Raw genomic sequence first — 22,655 nt, 5'->3', positions numbered from 1 at the left:
TGTTGAGCCATTATATAATGTAGTATCCATCTCTTCACCTTTGGGGAGAGGTCTAGTATCAGTGAAATCCGTTAAGAATTGTATACTACAGTATGAAGGCAATGTGATTGAGATAGACTGTATTGTACTTGATTTTTCAGGCTTTGATTGTATTATTGGCATAGACATGTTAACCAAGTACATGGCTACAGTTGATTTCTTTCATAAGGTTGTGAGATTCAGACCAGAGATGGTAGACAAATGAAAGTTTTATGGTAAGGGTTCACGAGCTATAATCCCTTTGATATCTGTTCTATCTATGACTCATTTATTACAGAAAGGAGAAGAGGGATTTCTTATCTATGCCATAGATGTGTTGAAAATTAGCCCGAAATTGGTAGATTTGCCAGTGGTTAGTGAATTTGCTGATGTCTTTTCTGATGAGATTCCAGGATTGCCTCCAGCACGAGAGGTATACTTTAGCATTGAACTGATGCTAGGTACGCAACCGATATCAAAAGCTCCTTACAGAATGACATCGGTTGAATTGAAAGAATTGAAGGATCAGCTAGAAGATCTTTTAGCTAAAGGATACATTAGACCGAGTGTTTCTCCTTGGGGCGCTCCGGTTCTGTTTGTACGTAAGGAGGATAGATCGATGAGATTGTGCATCGACTATCGACAACTGAACAAAGCAATGGTAAATAATCTTTATCCTTTGCCTAGAATAGATGATTTGTTTGATCAATTGCAGGGTTATTCAGTGTATTCCAAGATCGATTTGAGATCTGGATACCATAAGCTGAGAGTCAGAGATGAAGATATACCCAAGACTGCATTTAGAATGAGGTATGGTCATTTTGAGTTCATTGTTATGCCGTTTGGACTGACCAATACACCAGCAGTATTTATGGGTTTGATGAATCGAGTATTCCAGAGATATCGTGATGATTTTGTTATTATCTTCATTGATGATATTATGATATATACAAATAATTTGTGTGATCATGCAGAACATCTTAGAACTATTTTACAGACTTTGAGAGCAGAAAAGCTGTATGTCAAACTGTCTAAGTGTGAATTTTGGTTGCAGAAAGTTGTGTTTCTTGGACATATCATTTCAGGTGATGATATTTCAGTCGATCTGATCAAGGTTGAGGTAGTGATCAGTTGGCCAAGACCTACTTCAGTTCCGGAAATACGGAGTTTTATGGGCTTAGCGGGTTATTATCGAATATTTATCAAGGATTTTTTTAGTATTGAGAAGCCTATTACTCAGTTGACACTATTAAATGCACCATATATTTGGACTGAAGCTTGTGAAACTAGTTTCATTGAGTTGAAGAAGAGGTTGACGAGTGCACCAGTCTTGATGATTCCTTCAGGTACTGGTTATTTCACTGTTTATTGTGATTCTTCTCATAGGGGACTAGGATGCGTGCTTATGCAGCGAGATCATGTTGTTGCTTATGCCTCGAGAAAACTGAAGCCACATGAAACTAGATACCCAATTCATGATCTTGAATTGGCAGCCATTGTTTTTGCATTGAAGATTTGGCGATGCTATCTTTACGGTGAGAAGTTTGAAATTTATTCTGACCATAAAAGTTTGAAATATCTGTTTTCACAGTCTGAACTGAACATGAGACAAAGAAGATGTCTTGAGTTGTTGAAAGATTTTGATTGCGAGATCAAATACTATTCGGGGAAATCCAATGCAGCGGCTGATGCATTGAGTCGAAAGATATGTTCCCTATCTTTATCTACTATCAGTATTTCTCATTTGATAGATGATTTTTGTACTGCTGGATTAGTATTTGAAACAGATGTGAAGCCTATTCGTATTTGTGCTATTCGAGATGAGCCTGAGTTATTCATGAGAATCAAAGAAGCGCAGAAAGCAGATTTGAGTATTCAGAAATCGATTGAGATGGTCAGATCAGGGCATCAATCCAAATATAAGGTCAGTACTGATGATGTTTTATATGTGAATAACAGACTTGTTGTTCCAGATGTTTTTGATTTGAGACATCAGATATTACATGAGGCTAATTGCAGTAGATTCAGTGTTCATCCTGGTGGCAGAAAAATGTACAACAATATGAAAAACCAGTATTGGTGGAAAAGGATGAAGTTTGATGTCATTGAATATGTATCTCGTTGTCTAAATTTCCAACAGGTGAAAGCCGAAAGAAAGAAACCAGGTGGTTTATTGCATAGATTATCTGTTCTTGAATGGAAGTGGGATCACATTTCCATGGATTTCGTTAGGAAGTTACCGCATTCATCCAGAGGTTGCGATGCCATTTGGATGATTATTGACAGATTGACGAAATCAGCGTGTTTCATTCCATACAAGATGACATACAGACATGATCAGATGTCAGAGATCTATGTTAGAGAAGTGGTAAGATTGCACAATGTGCCTAAATCTATTGTTTCTGACAAAGACCCTAGATTCACATCTCACTTTTGGCACAACCTACAACAAGCTCTACGTACTCGTTTGCACTTGAGTACTGCATATCATCCTCAAACTGACGGACAGTCAGAACGAACTATTCAGACACTTGAGGATATGCTTAGAGCTGTGGTGTTAGATTTTAACACTACTTGGTAAGATTCTCTACCACTCGTGGAATTCTCTTATAATAACAGCTATCAGACAAGTAGATGACTCCATTTGAAGCGTTATATGGAAAGAAGTGTAGATCTCCTCTGTATTGGGATGATGTTTCAGAGACACCTGAAATTGGGCCAGATATGATTCGAGAGATGACTGAGAAAGTGAAGCTTATTCAGCAGAGAATGAAACATCTCAGCATAGACAAACCAGATATGCGAATGTCAGACGTAGACCATTATGTTTTGAACATGGAGATAGAGTATTCTTGAAGATTTCTCCGTTCAGGGGTACCATCAAATTTGGCAAGAGAGGAAAGTTGTCTCCGAGATTTATCGGTCCGTATGAAATTTTGGAGAAGATATGCGATCTTGCTTATCGACTTGCATTGCCTCCATTTTTATCTGGAATCCATGATGTGTTTCATGTTTAGATGCTTCGGAAATATTAGCCCGATGAATCACATATTCTTCATCCTGATAAAGATAAACTTGATGAAACTCTGAAATACTTTGAGAAGCCTATTCAGATACTTGATCGTAAAGACAAACAACTCAGAAACAAGACGATACACTTAGTCAAAGTTCAGCGGAATCGACATGGAGTTGAAGAAGCGACATGGGAGACTGAAGAAGATATGAAACAGAGATTTTCGGAGTTATTTCATTGATGTGATTTCTTATTCAGAATTTTTTTATTATTTCCTTATCTTATGTGTATACAGATTGTATGCGATTTCGAGGACGAAATCATATCTTAGAGGGGGAGAAATTTAAGGCCCATAATTGTTTGATTTAACCCGAAAGTATTTAATTTTAATTCGAGAATATTTAATTTGAGAATTTTTGGAGTTTAGATTTAAATTCTAATTTTCTTAAATTACTTAGGATTGAAATTGAATTAAAAAGAGGGTCAAGGACTGAATTGCAATTTATGAAGTTTTGAAGGGTTAAAGTGCAAATTTTGAAATTTGACTTGGACACTTGTATTTTATATGGATATCAACGTGTATAGCACTATTTCTTCAAAATGTTATCAGCTAAGGATCGAGACATCAGCTTCTTCACTTGGAATTTCATCTTCAATCCTTCATATCTCACAATCTGGTTATCCGATTTCAATTTCGGACATAGAGCTGCGATCCTCTTGCTACGAGCTTTGATTTGGTGTAAGTTTTCTTATGTTCCAGAATTTTTTGAAAATTTAATGGTTGGATAAATCAGAATCGAGCATGAATATATGTGTTTGAGTTTCTATGCGTTACCGTATCGAAGTCGGATTGAAGAATGGATATCGTTTGAATTTGTTATGATTTTTTAGCCATTGTTCGAACCCTTGAATCTTTGATATGCTGAGATTTTGATGTATTATTTCTGATATATGATGGTTTTGAAGTGTATGTGATGGTTAGAATTGATAGAAATAAAGTTCGGTTGCCGGTTTTGTTGTCGTTATGCCGCCGGTTCGATAATAGCTAGACTTGTGATATTTTGATTGAGCTGGACATTGATTGAGTTATTGTTGTTAAATTAAGCTTGTGATCACTTCAATTGACAGATTGATAAGAAGTTGACGAGCTCGGGAATTCCGTATTCGAATCGGTTAAGAAGTGAACAAGGTTTGAAGTTGTTTTGGTATTGAAGATTGAGTTGTGAGTTTGAATAGAGTTTGATATGAGTTTTGTTGTAGATTTTCAAGACTTGAAGCATCTACAATTCAAAAGAAACGAAAGGTATAAAATTATATCGGTCGAAAAGGGATTTTGATACTCGAGACAGATGGTGCTTGAGTTGTCCCCAAAAAATCACATATTTGTGTTCTTTATGTGTTTGTTGTAGAATTCGATTTCTTGATCCATCACAGGTAGTGGATCTTTGATGATATTGTTTATCTTTGACGTCATGTCAGATACGAAGTACAGAGAATGGATATCCATATCAAGATCGTATACGAATCTTGATACCGCGGTTCAGATATGAATCTTGAGACCTAGAGAGGCTTTAAATCTCGATGACAGACGTTGGTTTACGATACTTGTATTGTCATTATGATTATGTTGAATTGATGTGTATTGATATCACATGCATATGTCTTTTATACTGAGAATTATATTCTCACCGAAGTCTCTCCGGCTATTGTCTTGTTTTGTATGTGTGCATGGCAATAGGAGGGGATGGAACGGGTCAAAGACAACCGTAAGAGAAGATGATCGAGAGACTTAGCACGTGGTGTTTCGGGTTGTAGCAGAAATTATGAAATTAGATCTTTATCATGCTATGATAGAAGTCAGGAACTTATTATAGTTGGAAGAAGACATGTTGAACTTATGTATAGTTGGTTTTGATGTATTCTCGACTTCTAGTTTGATGTAACTAAAGCTTGTAAATATGTTTGAAACTAGAGTTGTATGTTAATGCATGTTTTAGATCTGAATTAACATGTTTTAGAACCAAAAGAGCATGTTTGGGAAGAGATCAAAAGGTCAAGAAAGAGCTGCAAAAAAACAGGGTATGAATTGCCCAGGACAGGCCCGAGCTGCACTTTATGGCAGCCCGAGCGGATCCCTAAAAACCCCAACCCGAGGGTTGGGTAAAATGGGGCTCCCGAGCGGCCAAAAAGGACCGCTCGAGCGCACCCCTTGTTAAAAAAGGAAAAAATTTATTGATTTCTCTAGTTATGATCCTTTGTTCATTAATCATGTTTAGATACTAATTGCTCCAAAAATAAGATTAGCAACCCGAGGCCCCACAATATGAATACTTAAAATACAAAAGTTGCAAAGTGTAATTTATTTTTACTATTAATCTATCTATGATCTATTTTATTACTATTATAAATATATGAGTAACAATTTTGAATTAACTTAAATATTTTTATTTTTGTAGAAAATATTTTTCGGTTGTCCACTTTCATATTTAGCGCTTCTAGTTACTATTTATTATTTGTTCCTTTTCTTATTTGAGTTTTTCTTACAAAATATGTAGTAGCTCAACTCTTAATTATGTAGTAGCCCGTACCCAAAATCAGTGATTAAGTGTTAATCAATTCATTAATCCTACTAGTTAAGAGTAAACGTGATTAAGAGAACTCTTAATGGGTTAACGGAGTCCGGAAATTGGATTCAGAACACTTGAAAATGGTTTGAGGGTCATCGAGTTCGGAGGCTCCGAAGTCGAGATTCGAACGGTCCGAAGTCAGGGTTTGGACGATCCGAAGAGTGGTTCGGACGCTCCGAACGTGTTGCCGACAGTCGTCATGGATGACGTCATCATGCTGACGTAAGAAATGATGTAATATCGGGTTCGGACGACCCGAAGCCCAGTTCGAACGACCCAAAGTCCAGTTCGGACGATCCGAACTCCGTCTATAAATACGGGGTGCCGAGCTCATTTTTGAAGTGCACCAATCACCTCTTCTCTCTCGATTCCTTAGCCTTCTAACTCAGATCTAGGGAATTCTAGGCGTCCCGTGGGGAATCCGGAAGTGGCATAGCGATCCGGGCATTGTAGCGAAGCTGTGGCCTAGTTTTGAGGCACTCGACAGCAAAGGGCTAACGACGAACGAAGGTATAGATTTTGCTTCCTATAAATATTTAGGAGTATGCAATAGCTTAGTTAAGGCTTTTAGAGCACTATAATGATAGTAGTATCATTTGGCAGTGTAGAGCAGACTATAGGCGTGGACCTAGAGTTGGTAGAGCTTGCACTGATTTGAGGTACGAAAGTACTGTTCGAGATATCCTGACTGAGTATGCATGTATTATGTGACTGCATGGTTTATATGTCATTGATTTATGCTGCATTCATTTGCATACTGAGCTATCTCCTTCGAGATGTCTGTTAGTAGGGTTTTTCCCTATCCTGTTAGTGGTTGGACTTCCATCGATTTGGGTCCGGCATATCCACTGGTATTATGGTATGGGAGCCACCTCCTGAAGCGATGGCACAGCGTGCTACATACCAGGGCCCGGTCTGTCTCTGTTATCTGATCATTGACCTCGAGTTTATAGGGAGTTCACTTTGCATGCATGTATACTCATACTCTCGTACTGAGCGTTCTATGCTCACGTCTCGTACTCTGTGTTTTTGGACACCCTATTCCATGGGGCAGGTTTGCGATTGGATGAGGAGGGTGGATCCAAGAGGGACTAGGCAGTTGTTGGCCAGCTGGAGCTTCGCCTAGGTTTTATTCTGTTGTTATTAGATTGATACAGCTGTTCGATATGGTTGTATAATATTTGGGTATTTACAGATTCCTTTACTTGGGATTGTATATTGTATTTGGTTTCCGCAGTTTTATTCTGATATCCGTTTAATTAAGTTAATTGCATGCCTAAGTTCTGTTTAGTAGGTGATCCAGGTAAGGGTCACTACATTTATGATATCAGAGCATGCAAAGTATTCTTGGGATTTAGATTCTACATAAAGATAACCGTTAGGTTAATTTTGTAGATGGCAGATCGTGACGACCAGAGTTCTCATGGCAGTATTGGTGGGTGTTGGGGTGATGCCGACCAGGAGCCTCGTCGGGAACGCCGCCATCGTCATCGAGATGAGGACCGTTTCAGTGTACGTCGATTCTTGCAGACGGGGCCTAAGCTCTTGGTTGGAGGTGAGTCTCCGGAGGATGCGGAGAACTGGTTAAACCGCATGGAGACGACTTTTTAGACTTTCCACTGCACCGAGGAGCAGAAGATGGAGACCCTGGGTTATCTTCTGGATGGACGTGCGCGCAGGTGGTGGAGGTTTACTTCTGCACCTTTTGTTGCGGCGAGAGGAGTGGCCACCTGGGCCGAGTTCCGCACAGCTTTTCAGAAGCTGTATTTTCCTCCTGCATTCCGTCAGTCGAAGGCGGGCGAGCTACTGAGTCTACGACAGGGAGCCATGTCTATTGATGAGTATCAGCAGAAGTTCTTTGATCTGCTATCCTATTGCCCCGAGATTGCTGACAGCTCTGGGATGAAGTATAATATGTTCCTTCAGGGCCTTAACCCTGAGATCCATGACCATGTGGCGGTTGATGACGACATGTCCTACGAGGGTTTGGTGAGCCGTTGTCACCAGGCGGAGGACAGCATTCGGCAAAACAGGTCTTTCTCTCAGTCGAGACCTGCTAGTTCTTTGGGTCCCCGTGCCCAATATTTCAAGAAGTCTGGATCTACTTCTTCTTGCTCTGGCTCAGCTGGTGTTGTCCGTTTCGATAAGAAGGACAAGTGTGATCACTGTGGAAAGAACCATCCATCCTACAAGTGCCGTAGAGCTTCTGGAGCTTGTTTCCGTTGTGGAGAGACTGGTCATATCCGGAGGGATTGTCCACTATCTGGGGGAGGCGGTTCTGGTTCTGGTTCAGGATCTGGTTCTCAGGCCACCGTTCAGCAGAGGTCGCAGGGACAACCTGCTGGGAGTTTTTATTTGAGGCCATGAGCTTTTGGCCAGGTGTTTGCCCTGAGACAAGATCAGGCAGTGGAGGAAAATGAGAAAGTCATCACAGGTACATTTCTAATTTATGGTATACCTGCTCTTGTACTTATTGACACTGGTGCATCTCATTCCTTCATTTCTGCACGTTTTGTTAAGAGGCATAAGTTACCATGCATTGCACTAGATGTAGTGATGTCTGTTTCTACTTCGACGGGCCAATCTGCTTTGGCTAAGCGTCTAGTGATGGGTTGCCTTTTAGAGTTCGAAGGGAACATTCTGTTAGCGAATCTCATGGTTCTTGCGATGGATGAATTTGATTGCATTCTGGGAATAGATATGTTGACTACCTATCGAGCTTCAGTGGACTGCTATCAGAGATTAGTACGCTTTCATCTGGAGGGGAGTGATAGCTGGTTTTTTTATGGTGAGGGAGCGCGACCCCCGATGCCTTTGGTATCAGCTTTGAGAGCCTGTCGAGCTCTAGAGTCTGGCGGGGAAGGCTACCTTATCTATGCAGTTGATTTGTCCGCTGAGAGCATTGGGATAGAGAGTATTCCTGTTGTAGATGAATTTCCAGATGTTTTTCCTGATGAGATTCTGGGTTTTCCTCCTGCTAGGGAAGTCGAGTTTGGCATAGAGTTGATGCCGGGTACTTCGCATATTTCTCGAGCACCGTATCGTCTGGCTCCGTCAGAGATGCGTGAATTGAAGAATCAGCTACAGGATCTTTTGGACAAGGGATACATTCGTCCTAGTGTATCTCCTTGGAGAGCTCCTGTTCTTTTTGTAAAGAAGAAGGATGGGTCTATGCGGTTGTGCATTGATTATCGGCAGCTGAATCGAGTCACTGTGAAGAACAAGTATCCGTTGCCTCGTATTGATGACTTGTTTGATCAGCTGCAGGGCACTTCAGTTTACTCCAAAATCGACTTGAGATTTGGGTATCATTAGTTGAGAGTCCGTGATCAGGACGTAGCCAAGACTGCATTCCGTACTCGCTATGGGCATTACGAGTTTCTAGTGATGCCATTTGGTTTGACTAATGCGCCGGCTATATTCATGGATCTGATGAACCGTGTCTTCAGGGAGTATTTGTACAAGTTTGTCATGGTCTTCATTGACGACATCTTGGTGTATTCGCGTAATACGGAAGAGCATGTTTCTCACTTGCGGTTGGTACTGCAGACTCTTCGGGATGAGCAGTTGTACGCCAAGCTAAGCAAGTGTGAGTTCTGGATGGATCGAGTAGTCTTTCTTGGCCATATCATATCCAGGGAGGGGATTTCTGTTTATCCAAGCAAGATTGAGGCGGTGCTTAATTGGTCGCGTCCGACGACAGTTGCTGAGATCCGTAGTTTTTTGGGTCTAGCAGGGTATTATCGTCGCTTCATTCTGAACTTCTCTCAGTTAGCTTGACCTTTGACGCAACTTACCCGCAAGGGTGTTGATTTCGAGTGGTCCTCCGAGTGTGAGGAGAATTTCTGTGAGCTTCGACGGCGGTTGAATTCTGCGCCGGTGTTGGCATTACCGTCAGAATCTGGAGGGTATGTGGTGTACACTGATGCTTCTCTTCAGGGGTTAGGTTGTGTCCTGACTCAGAATGGGCATGTGATCGCATACACTTCTAGACAGCTGAAGCTTCACGAGGACAACTACCCAGTCCATGATTTGGAGTTAGCAGCCATTGTGTTCGCTTTGAAGATCTGGCGTCATTATCTGTATGGCGAGAAATTTGAGATCTTCACCGACCATAAGAGTTTCAAGTATTTGTTCACTCAGGCGGAGTTGAACATGAGGCAGAGACGTTGGATGGACTTGCTTAAGGACTATGATTGCGAGATTAAGTACCATCCGAGAGCTGCTAATCTCACTGCTGATGCTTTGAGTCGCAAGGTGCGACTATCTGCACTTCAGACTTGTTCGATGTCTAGTGCGATCAGTGACTGTTGTACTTCGGGATATACCTTCAAGCATAAGAAAGGTATGCAGAGTATCCAGATGTTTGCGATATTATCTGAGCCAGCTTTGTATTTGCGGATTCGAGATGCTCAGATGTCTGATTCAAAGACCCAGCGTTTAGCTCGTCTAGCTAACGAGGGTAGATCATCTGGATTTCACTATCAGTCAGATGGCTTTCTGTGTTTGTCTGGTAGGTTTGTGATTCCGCAGGATGTAGAGTTGCGAGAGGAGATTTTGTCTCAGGCACATCGCACTAAGTTGAGTATTCATCCTGGGAGCAACAAGATGTACAAGGATCTACGTACTCGTTTCTGGTGGAAAGGAATGAAACGCAATGTTTATCAGTTTGTTTCGAGATGTTTGGTGTGTCAACAGGTCAAGGCAAAGCACCGACGACCTGGAGGATTGCTTCACAGTCTGCCTATTCCTGAATGGAAATGAGAGTTTATCACAATGAACTTTGTGACCCATTTGCCGGTATCCCCGAGGAACTGTGATGCTATCTGGGTTGTGGTGGACCGACTCACCAAGTCAGCGCATTTCATTGCCTATAGCCGGGAGTACAATGTGGATCGTATGGCTCGGTTGTACAGTCAGGAGATCGTTCGACTTCATGGAGTGCCTGTGAGCATTGTCAGCGATCGGGACCCCTAGGTTTTATTCTGTTGTTATTATATTGATACAGCTGTTCGATATGGTTGTATAATATTTGGGTATTTACAGATTCCTTTACTTGGGATTGTATATTGTATTTGGTTTCCGCAGTTTTATTCTGATATCCGTTTAATTAAGTTAATTGCATGCCTAAGTTTTGTTTAGTAGGTGATCCAGGTAAGGGTCACTACAAATTAAGTTAATCCACTGCCTAAACATAATTAAGGGGTTCTCATTTGAGTTTAAGGAGTTGGAAATCGGATTCAAAATGTCAAAAAAATGGTTTCGAGGGTTTCAAATTTTGCGACAGTTCGGAAGCACCAAACTAGTTCGGAAGCCAATGTTGTTGATCGGAAGTACCGAGCAGTTCGGAAGCATAGAACTGCAGATCGAAAGCTCCGATATCGTGTCAGCCAGACATGATATGGGTTTTGATCGATGATTGGACTTGAGAGAGATCGGAAGCTCCGAACTAGAATTCGGAAGATTCGAACTGTGTCGAAAGCAGTGTGTTGTCCAATCAGGAACATGTTTTCGGTAGAGGGAGTTTGGAAGGATGATCGGAATTTCCGAAGTGCGTTCGGAATCTCCTAACGATAGATCGGACGTTCAGATCGAGGTCTATATATAGAGGCCGAGAGCTTCACTTTCCTTACAATTTTCTCAAGTTTTTCTCTCGTTCCTAACTAGTCTTAAGGGTTTTCGGGTGTTTTATTTGCGGGCTAGGTGATGACGAAGAACTATCGAGATCGTAGCAGTGTCGTGCCTCGAGTTTAGGGCAATCGTCATCAAAGGGCTGACTACGGACACAAGTATTTTGCTAGCCTCTGATTAGCTTCAGCGAATAGCTATTAGTCTAGCTAAGGTTTAGCAAACATTTAGTGATACGGTGATTATCTGTCTATAGGCTTGGACTAGAGAGCCAATATCGCTAGGTTGCTTATTTTGAGGTATAGACGTACTATCCAAAATACCCTGGTTGAGTATGCATGTTCTATGCTTGCATGGTTTATATGGAATGACTTATGTGCATTTATTATGCTGCATGAATTATCACGTTGAACTTATACCTTGATATTACCATAAGAGAGGTTGCTCAGCCCCGAAGTATTGTGGATAGATTCCATGGATTTGGGTCCGGTTATTTCCACGTATTTATTATGATATGTGATTACCTTCTGATGCGACTGCTCAGCGTGCTACATACGATGACGTCATTTGTCGAGCAATATTTTCTACCGTGATAGGTTTCATGTACCCGTTCATTTGTATTTAGCATTCATAACATGTGTATACTCATACTTTCGTGCTGAGCATTGTTAGTTCACGTTCTCGGTTTTGGTTTTAGATACCCTATTCTACGGAGCAGGACTTAGGTTGGACGGATCGAGAGGTAGCGGTCGTTAAGCTGCGGCAGGATGGATTGTACTGTACCAGGTTTTCATTAATGGGATTTAATATTTCTTTTCGATGGGGTTGTATAACATTATTCGACATTTGTTTTGGTTCTAGTTGTATTTTTTCCAGTAGTTTTTAGTTGAATTATTTAAGGTCCGCTGGTTTAACTTATTATTATGATTTTATGTTATTTTGCATGTTTAAGTTTTGCTTAGTTAGTGATTCCGGGATGGGTCACTATAAAATATATCTAACTTATTTAATACACACTATTTTTATTTTAATCTTACAAGATAGTATATAGATATACTTAAAATATAAAGGTTTCATTGTGTAATTTATTTTTGTTATTAATCTATCTATTATCTATTCTATTACTGATATAAATATATGTGCAATAATTGTAAATTAACTTAAATATCTTTTTTTACAAATTATTTTTCCTGTTAATATATTACTATTTATGATGGTTATATATTTTTATTATTATAAATATGAGTTTCAAATATAATTAATTTATATTTCTTTTTTTTTTACTCACTAGCTATTTGAGTTCTAATTATTAATTTACTTAAATATTAATTTTTTATACACTATTTTTTTATAAATTTTACAAGATAGTATATGGATATTTAAATAAAAATTTACATAATGTACTACGTACTTAAATGTCTATGTTTTTTAAACATTGTTTATCTACTAATATTACAAGATAATATATCAATACTAAAAATAAGTAATGCATGCACAATGTACTACTTAAATATCCCCGTTTTTACATATTATTTTTCTATTGATCTTACAAGATAGTATATGGATATCTAAAATAAGAAGTTTCATAGTATACTTTAATTGTTTTATTTTATATCACAATTGGTATATCATGAATATTTAAAATGAGAAGTTACATAGTGTAGCGATCCAATCCGGACCCACTATCAAATCAGAGTTTAGAGCATAATTAAGCATGCAATTAAAATAAATACAATAATTCGCTGCGAAAGACATTAAATAAATAAATAATGGTCGGTGGAATACAACCGACTAAACAAATTTGATATACAACTCAATCGAATTAAAACCTACAGCTAATCTTGTTGTCTTCACTGGTCGCTGGTCTCTCCAAGCTACTGGGTGCACTACCTGCACCTGCATCTGCCCCGTTGAATGGGATGTCCAGACATACAGAAAATACTGGACGTGAGAGAATACGCTCAATACGAAAGCACAGGTAAACATACAAACATGATGCATGCAAATGAATATGACTGGGTATCCATATCTGGGATAACTGTATATAAAATGCTGAGATTGGCGCCTAGGATATGAGCAGTACCGATCGGGGAATCAAACCACTGGTACTTCCACTCACTCTTACCGGACGTGGACCGTGTACCCCAGATGCTAGTGCCGGCCTGCCCGTTGGTTGCGGGACACTCGGCATCAACCGTTCGAACAGGCCTGAGCGGCCCTACATTGCTCATCTCAAAAGATGTACATGCACAATATGATATGCACATGCCGCATAAATAATCCATGCAATAACATGCAAAACCATGGCACATAAATGCAACATATAAGCATGAATACCCGCTGGTAATATCATTCAGTAATTACGTACCTTTTTAAGGCAGTTCTATCAGTCTCACTCTAGGTTCCAAGCTTATCATCAACTCTACAATTCAAATTACTCATGCATCATTAATTAAGCTCTAAAAGCCTTAACTAAGCTATTGAATACTCCTAAATAATTTAAGGAGACCATAGCTTTATCTGCGTTCATCGTCAGCCCGCTAATGGCGACTGCCTCAAAACTTAGGCACAACTCCGCTACGACGCCGAGATCGCTCCGCTACTTTCGGATTTCCAATAGGACGTCTAAAAATCCCTAGATCTAACTAGAAAGAGCTAAGAACGATAGAGAGAAGAGAGGAATGAGCGAGTTGGAATGAGCCTCGGATCCCATATTTATAGACGGAGATCGAAACGTCCGATCATGAATGGAGCGTCCGATCATCATCATCGGAGCCTCCGAGGCTCCGATGTCCCATCCAGACGTAAGCAATGTCGTCACACTGCTGACGTTGATGATGATGCCAACCCTAGCTAGATCGGAGCGTCCGATCCTGCCGACGGAGCATCCGATCGAATCGGAGCGTCTGATCTGCTCCATCGGAGCTTCCGATCTGTCTTGACGTTAATTTCTTAATAAACATTGATTAATCCCTTAACCACCTTATTCGGATATGGGTTACTACACATAGTATACTTTTTGATCGTCAATTTATTGATCATAGATTTTTTTTACGCTTGATAATGTAATAAGACTTATGTATATATAAAACTATCAACAAAACATAAAAAAAACAACTATAAGTATCTCAAAAACGAAACGTGATAACAAAATTTGGAAAATTCAATATATATGATCACACTAGAAACAATATTTATTAATTAAATTAAATAGTTTAAAATATTATCTCATGGTATATATATATATATATATATATATTATATTAAATATCTACTTAATGACACTCGAGTTCTTATATTTACATCATATGCGAAGAACGACAAACAAAGATGCACATATGCTAGATCAAGGTCGATATCTGAATTGCGACTTTTAATTTTTGAAAATATGGTCAATTTTCAACATATTACTTTTAAGAAAGTGTTCTAAAAAGCACCGATTAAGCGCGATTTGTGACGAAAAAGTTTCATTTTTGAAAAAAGCGTGAAAAAAGGTCAACTCTTTGGTTGACCATATTGAACGTGAAAATTAAAGAGCAAAACAAAAAACGTGAACACACAATTTTGCGAAATAAAATTTTAAGTTGCTTTTTTAAATATTTTTTTCTAAAAAAGGTTATTAGAAATAAAAAAAACATTTAATAATGTAAAATTTTCAAAAAAAAAAAATTATCAACGCATTTAAATATTTTCTCAATTAAACTCTCTTTTCTTTGCGATTAACAGATGAAACTTGATCCAATCACGATCGAAAAAAGTTTTTCTCCACAAAAATTATGATTTTGATATTTGCGTGTTTGATAACTTGAAAATTTATGCATTTATACTTAAACATATAATTACTTTTACATATTATTTGATTTATTAATTTACTTTACATAATTAAAATCATAATAAAAACTAAAAAGAAATTTCACACTTAATTTTGTATCAAGTTCGTTTAAGCTTCTAAAGGTTGAAATTTTTGTAATGCTTCATCACACTTCATGTTTTTTTGAACCTTGTTTTTAAATAATTTGTATCAGTGTAGTGATGAGAGGTTAACACATTTATTGTAATATATATATATAAATATTATCATCTTTTTAAATTAATAGTCGATTTTATGTTTGATGTGTCATAAGTTTTGACAAAAAAAATAACGATAAACTCAAGTAAGTGAATTCACGAAGTCAGGAGGCAAAACTAGGATTATGTGGTAGGAAAGCTAAAATATAAATTAAATTTTTTTAGTGAACTCATCAACGTTATATATTGGGTGAAATAATTGTCTCAGTTGGGTACAACAATCGAAACGTGGCGCTTCAGCTGCTGTGTGGTTTAAAATATTTGAGGTACACAGTTACCAATAGTTATAGATTTTGGTAAAGCGTTAAGCGTTCAGTCCAACAATTGGTATTAGAGTCAGGTTACGGGTCAAATTTTCATTGATTGCAAGAAGTGAAATTATTGAGTGTGAGATTGTTGGGTGAAATAATTTTTAATGCTTGGTAGAACAATCGAAACGTGATGCTTGAGCTGCTGTGCGATTTAAAAGATTTGAGTTACACCGTTACCACTAACTGTAGATTTTGTTAAAGTGGCAAGCGTTCGATCCAACAGTTAAGATGCATAATAAATCTAATATCATAATTATATATATAATTTCATCTTATAAATGAAATAAGTCAAACATATATGAAATATAAATATTTCACTACAAATACAATCAAGTAATTTTATTGAAATTGTGTTATCCTACGTGATTTTCTGTCAAACTCATCGAATATGAATTCAACATATATTAAATTAGCAAACTAACGACACATATTCTTGAATTTTCTAATTATTAATTTTTATCTTGATAATTTGTTTCATTTGATATTTAACTCACAAGACAATATTATTAGAACTTAAGGTAGGAAAAAATTCAAAACATGCTCATTATAAGGACTCAATCACTAACTCATACATAAAAACATGCAATTACCAACATACTATATCGAAAACTTTATAATTAATTAAGCACATATATTAAAAAAATTCTAATTAATTAAGAAAAAGTCATGTTCAATTATCATATTTAGTATTTTGAACTAATACCATTTGTTTCTTAAAATTTTCATCACAATTCTATGTCAGCATATTAATATTTCAATTTTAATTATGATGTATATTTTAGTTTTTAAATATTTCTTAAATAATGATTCAATTGATTTATTTTTACACTTAAATATTAATATTTTGCAATATATTAATTTTAGATGTATAGTGTATGCATGCAATACATATAATTATGAATATAAAAGTTCAAAAAAAAAACCTCTAAAACATGAATTAGAAAAGAGATAAAAAAAATACAAAATTAAACAAAAACCACAAAATAAAAACTAAATAATTTTCTATTACCTATAAATTACTAATCTTGAATTCTGAAGATTGAGATTGGCCAGAGTGAGAAGATTTTTATTTAGTAAAAAAATATATATATTCAAAAACTAAAGTTTGAATGAGCTACAGTAGCTCAATACAAAGTTAGTAGAGTAAAAGATGCAATACGAAATGAACTAATAAAAATATTAAATGAGTTAAGCTGAATACAACTCAAATATTCAAGTATATCACTTAGTGCAAAAGAGTTCACTCACTTTATGTTGCATCACTGCACAAATTCAAAGTTCATAGACTGTACTTGTGATTCCCGAGACTGACAAGAGGGTGAAGAGTGATCATCGGTGCCAAGAGTTTGAACGAAGCGACTCCTGGAAGGCTTCTAGGCGAAGGAAAACATGAATGATCCGATTCCGTACCGTAATGAGAGATATTCGAAGATTGTGTAGGTATGAGACTACACGGTTGATGAGGAGTAAAAATATTTGATAGGTACTACTTATATCATCAAGATACATATCTTATTTTCGGGAGCTCGTCATATGAAAACTCTAAAAGTTAAGCATGCTTAAATTGAGATAATTATGAGATGGATGACCAATTGGGAAGTTTAATTTTTAATATGCGTGTGAGTGAGGACATAAACATGCTGGAAAGACTCGTGTTAATGCATTGGGGACAATCGTCGGATCTGGAGTATTACAGTAGTGTATCATTGATTGCCCAGAAAAATTTATTGAGAGAATAATACAAATAACAAAAGACCAAAAAAAAAAGTATTGAAATCTAGAATAATACAAATACAAAGACAAAAAAAATGTATTAAACAGTCCAAATACTTTTGTGATTTTTTTATATTCAAATAAGCACAAATAATAATATATATGAACAGTTGAAGTAAATAAGACAGGATATATGAAAGTTCGAAGCAAAATGCTTCTACGTCTCTCCTTCTTCTACAAAGGAAGAAATTCATTAGAAAACTTTGGTTTATATATATATATATATATATACTCCTTCATGTACAACTCACTTCAATCGTAGGACTTATCCTTTGCCTAGATCGAAATCCTAGTTATCCAAAAATCAAGACAACACGTCTTAACACCGAAAACAATAGATGAAGTAATCAGTAGTCTGAATGATCCTAATATTCAAACAGTAGTTGAGCAAATCTTCTTCAACAATCTGAGATGAGTAGTTGAGAGTTGACTCTATGCGCCCTTTTGGATCTTTCAGAAGATCTGATATATGTCTTATATGAGTGGACTAAGTGAACATATGAGAATTTTCTTGCAAATTGATCAGAGAATGCTTTCGATGGCTTCTTAGTTGTATGGAAATCTCTCTTTTTCTTTGTAAGCATCCCCTATTTATAAGCATGTTTGAGCAAAATTAGATTGGATGTTTTCATAAATGCTTGTCTCAAACGTTTCTTAGTTTTCTGCATATCTTCATAAATGTTTTTATGAACCATCTTTTAGTCTTCTGCATATCTTCATAAATACTTGTCGGAGATTCTTAATTTAAGAGGCACTTTCTTCGAAGTAAATGTTAGCCGTCTTGAGCAGTTGACTTTTCAAAGCTTTTAATACGGTTGTCATTCTGACTGTTTTTCCCTTTCTTCACTTGAACTGATCCATGATATCCTTGGAGAAGTTTGAATAAATAGTCATTCAGAGCAGTCTAAAAATTCTGTAGAGTATTCAGATAACTTTAAGCAGTCCTGATAACTCTTTTGAGAAGTCGGATATCTTCAAGAAGTCCTGATAATTCTTTTGAGCAGTCGGATATCTTCAAGCAGTCTGTTAGGATCGAAATAGGTGTGTAGAAGGGGGGGGGGTGTGAATACACACCTAAAAATATTTTAGAGCTACAATAGCTCGTTTTTGAAATGTTAAAAAATAAACCGAGCACCGATGAATTATATCGAGTTTGGTTTTCAAATCAAGCGGAATACACTCGAAATAATCCTTCGTAGAAACCAAATAAAAATTTTATAAATCATTTGAAATAATGCAAGTTGAAATAATAAAAACAGTTTGGTTGAAGAATTTTATCAAACACTTTGTATGCTATATTTTGGTCTATGAAGAACACATAAAATGCTTCAACAATGCATCTTAAAACAGTGAAAATAATAAAGTAAATGCAATAAACAAATAAACACGAATTTGTTTATGGATGTTCGGAGCTCAATCTCTTACGTCACCCCTTCTTTCACATCAGAAGGATCCACTAGAAGACTATGATTTATACAAACCCATTTATACAAACCCAATCCAATTTAGGACTTATCCAATGCCTAAACAATAACTCCTAGCCACTCTCGATTGTAGGTCTCAACCTCACAATCCGCACAATGTTTTACGTCTTTATGCTAAGACTACAAACACAATATTTAACGTCTTTGTGCTAAGACTTTCACTCAACTAATATATGAATACATCTCTCGAATATGTGAGTGAGTTGGGTGTGAAGAACTAAAGCTGTTCACGCTCAAGATTTCTGATGTTGTTCTTCACACCAAGGGCAATGCTCTTAACTAACCAATTTCTTCATGTAGGCTGCCCACACTTTGAATCTCCATTCTCTCATCTTGTTTTGTCTTCAAAGTGTTGTATTTATGTCTCCATGAATGATTTGAACGTTAGATTGAAGAATATGACCGTTTGAGATGTTTTTAGACACTTTTTGGAGTTGCAACGAACATATTTGAGTTGCTGTTCATTTTCTGAAGTCGAACCGATTTTACTGTTCCGGACTGGTTTGACCGATTCGATCTGGTCAAACTCATCTGGTCTGGTCAATCTTTGATCTGGTCTGGTCCGACTTTGATCTGGTTGAGCTTTGATCTGTTCTGGTTCATAGTTGATCTAGTCTTTTAGTTGATATGCATCATTCCAATTGATGTGGTTTGTTTATGATGATCTGATCTTTTCACTTGCTTATAGCTCTCGAAGACCTCTACAATTTTTCTTAGTCTTTATAAATTAATAAAAATTCAATAACACCTACTTCCTTCAATATAATTATGAGTCAATCTATGTCCATGAAATGAGTAAACTGCTTTGTATCTATAATTTAAAAAATATTTTTACATAATAAATCATATTTTTTCTATACTTTCAATAAATTAAATTAAATATCTGTATCACAAAATTGATATTTGAAGCAATCTATACATGAGTTTTTGTGTACATTTATTATTTGATTGTTAATCTGTTTTAGTACTTTCAGTAAAACTTTATTTTATTCACATTTTCATAACTTATTGTAATTTTCGTAAGAATTTCCAACTGTTGGGTATGCAACCGAAATCTCACATTGAAAGATCATTGGAAAAGATCATGGATCAAGAGAAAATATCATGAGTTAATATATAAAATGATATCTTCATTGGTGTGAGGCTTTTTGGGTGAATTCCAAAAATAAAAATATGAGAATTTATATCCAAAGTCGACAATATCATATCATTGTAGATATAATGAGTTCCGTTGTATAACATCAACAATACCACATAGCTATTTTCCAAAATGAAAAACGTGTAATTCATTTTTTTTTAATTCTTTCTTCCTAAGTCCGACGAATGAGTTTTTTTTTTTATGCTCATATATATATATGAAATTAATTAAATTTTTTTTTTTCATGAACGTAGTTCACTAGTTCTTCTATTTATAGCCAATTCACTCAACTCCAACCACACAACACGTTAATAAGTACTAAGTCACTCCAAAATTAACTAGCGGCAAATCAAACTACCGCTGTCGCCGCTCCAATCATTGCCATACGATGTCGGACGATGAACCGAGAAAACATGATGTATCCTCCGGCCGTCGCTACACCATAGTCTTGGCCGGAGTGATATTCTTCGCCGGGGCCTTGCTCATGGGATTAGCCACTAACTATTCCTTCCTCATGGCGGGCCGCTTTGTGGCCGGCATAGGCGTCGGCTACGCGCTGATGATTGCGCCCGTGTACACGGCGAAGGTGGCGCCGGCTTCCTCCCGGGGCTTCCTCACTTCTTTTCCCGAAGTGTTCATCAATTTTGGTAGAGCTACAAAAATAAGAATAAAAAAATCCTATACATATAAAACAACTTACAACAAAATCGAAATTAGAATGAGACGTTCCAATAGGGTTCCTGAGTTCGTAGAGCTAGCAGGTAACCTCTCGAAAAATGGTCAAGAGTTACACTTATATCAACATCTTTTTGAGTGAGCATGTTGCACAGAATTTGTTCAACTGTCCAAAAATAATGGGAAGAGACACGAGAAAGATATTATTAAGTTCAAGCTAAAAAAGGACTAAAATCCTATAAAAACAACTTACAAACAAAATCAAAATTAGGATGAGATGCTCCAATAGGATTTTCGAGTTCGTAGGGCAGGTAAACTCTCGAAAAATGATCAAGAGTGTCATCAACATCTTCTTGAGTGAGCTTGTTGCACAGGACTTGCTCAGTGTGATTTATGTAGCTAATGTAATTTACAGACTATTGAGCTAGCCCGACCGAAAGGTAGTTGGCAACATGCACCCACATAGTTAAAAAAAAATATATAGAATTAGGCCTCCAAATTTACAGATCAATAGCAATGTCCATAATATAATTCCGCTAGAGAAAATACTTAAATACAAAAATTTCAATGTACTCGTCGCATACATACAAATACTAGATTAAATTAATTAATGCCATATATGTTACATGTTTAATTCACAGGCATACTGCTTGGATACATATCTAATTATGGATTCTCAAAGCTCCCAACGTATCTCGGGTGGAGATTCATGCTAGGACTCGGCGCAATTCCCTCTGTACTCGTGGCTGCCGCCGTCCTCGCCATGCCGGAATCGCCTCGTTGGCTTGTAATGCAAGGTCAACTCGGCGAAGCCAAGCGAGTACTCGACAAAACCTCCGATTCCCCAGAGGAATCCAGACAAAGATTAGCGGATATCAAAAAAGTAGGGGGCATCCCCGACAACTGCAACGACGACATCGTTTCGGTCCCCGAACGCCACCGCGGCAAAGGCGTGTGGTGCGAGCTCTTCCTCCGGCCCACCCCCGCCGTGCGCCACATCCTAATGTGCGGTCAGGGGATACATTTCTTCCAACAAGCAAGTGGCATCGACTCTGTGGTGCTGTATAGCCCAGAGATCTTCGAGAAGGCGGGGATAAAGAACGATACCGATAAGCTCCTCGCGATGATGGCCGTTGGATTCACCAAAACGATCTTCATCCTGGTGGCGATGTTTTTGCTGGATAGGATCGGACGGCGGCCGTTGCTTCTGTCTAGCATGGCGGGGATGATTTTGAGTCTAGTGGGCCTCGACACTGGGCTGAAGATTATTTCGAACACAGATCATAAATTGATTTGGGCCATATCTTTGTGTATAGCCTGTGTTTTGGCTTTTGTGGGCTTTTTTTCCATCGGGATGGGCCCAATAGCATGGGTTTACAGTTCGGAGATTTTCCCTCTGAGGCTGAGGGCCCAAGGGTGTAGTATGGGAGTCGCAGCGAATCGTGTCACCAGTGGGATTATTTCTATGACATTTTTGTCCTTGAACAAGGGCATTAGTATTGGAGGGACATTCTTTATGTATGCTGGGATTGCTTGTGTCTCATGGGTGTTCTTTTACACTTTATTTCCCGAGACTCTTGGGAAAACATTGGAGGAAATGGAGTCGTCTTTTGGCACTTTTTTCAGGTGGCGGTTGACGATGAAGACATTGAAAGAAAAAAAGGACAAGAGCAACGAGCAAGATCAGATGAAAAATGATAACATGTAAATTTGCTTTTATTTCCTTCAATAGGTAGACGAATCTTAACCTAAGGCTTTTTATACTACAAAGTCTACAATGATCCGTTTCCCAATCCTAGAACAACTCCGAGCTATTTAAACTTTCAAGGCTTCTTTCAACTACACCAACTTGTTGTAAAACGGTGATCAGATCAATTAGAATTGATACCCGGTGCAGCGGAAGTTTAAAAATTTTTATAT

General features: G+C 37.6%; 1 protein-coding gene across 1 annotated transcript; it reads left to right on the top strand.

The window, feature by feature from the left end:
• The first annotated feature begins 1,621 nt into the window (after nt 1–1,621).
• Nucleotides 1,622–22,443, top strand: LOC140862631 (putative polyol transporter 1). Its single transcript, XM_073265662.1, has 5 exons — nt 1,622–1,942; nt 2,159–2,245; nt 15,629–15,684; nt 20,487–20,707; nt 21,377–22,443. The coding sequence occupies exons 1-5, from the start codon at nt 1,622–1,624 to the stop codon at nt 22,441–22,443; spliced, it is 1,752 nt and encodes a 583-aa protein (XP_073121763.1).
• Nucleotides 22,444–22,655: the final 212 nt, after the last annotated feature.

Source organism: Henckelia pumila, chromosome 4 (genome assembly GCF_033568475.1).
Source record: "Henckelia pumila isolate YLH828 chromosome 4, ASM3356847v2, whole genome shotgun sequence".
Lineage (NCBI taxonomy): Eukaryota > Viridiplantae > Streptophyta > Magnoliopsida > Lamiales > Gesneriaceae > Henckelia > Henckelia pumila.
The sequence above is the reverse complement of the archived record's forward strand: the minus strand, read 5'-3'. Positions and strand labels throughout refer to the sequence as shown.

Excerpts from the sequence above, each read along its gene's own strand:
- LOC140862631 (XM_073265662.1), top strand. The coding sequence starts at position 1,622 with ATGAGACAAAGAAGATGTCTTGAGTTGTTGAAAGATTTTGATTGCGAG. Across the intron at positions 15,685-20,486 it reads GTTCAGTCCAACAATTGGTA|CGGCCGTCGCTACACCATAG; the intron begins TTAGAGTCAGGT and ends TGATGTATCCTC. Across the intron at positions 20,708-21,376 it reads CGAAGTGTTCATCAATTTTG|GCATACTGCTTGGATACATA; the intron begins GTAGAGCTACAA and ends TTTAATTCACAG.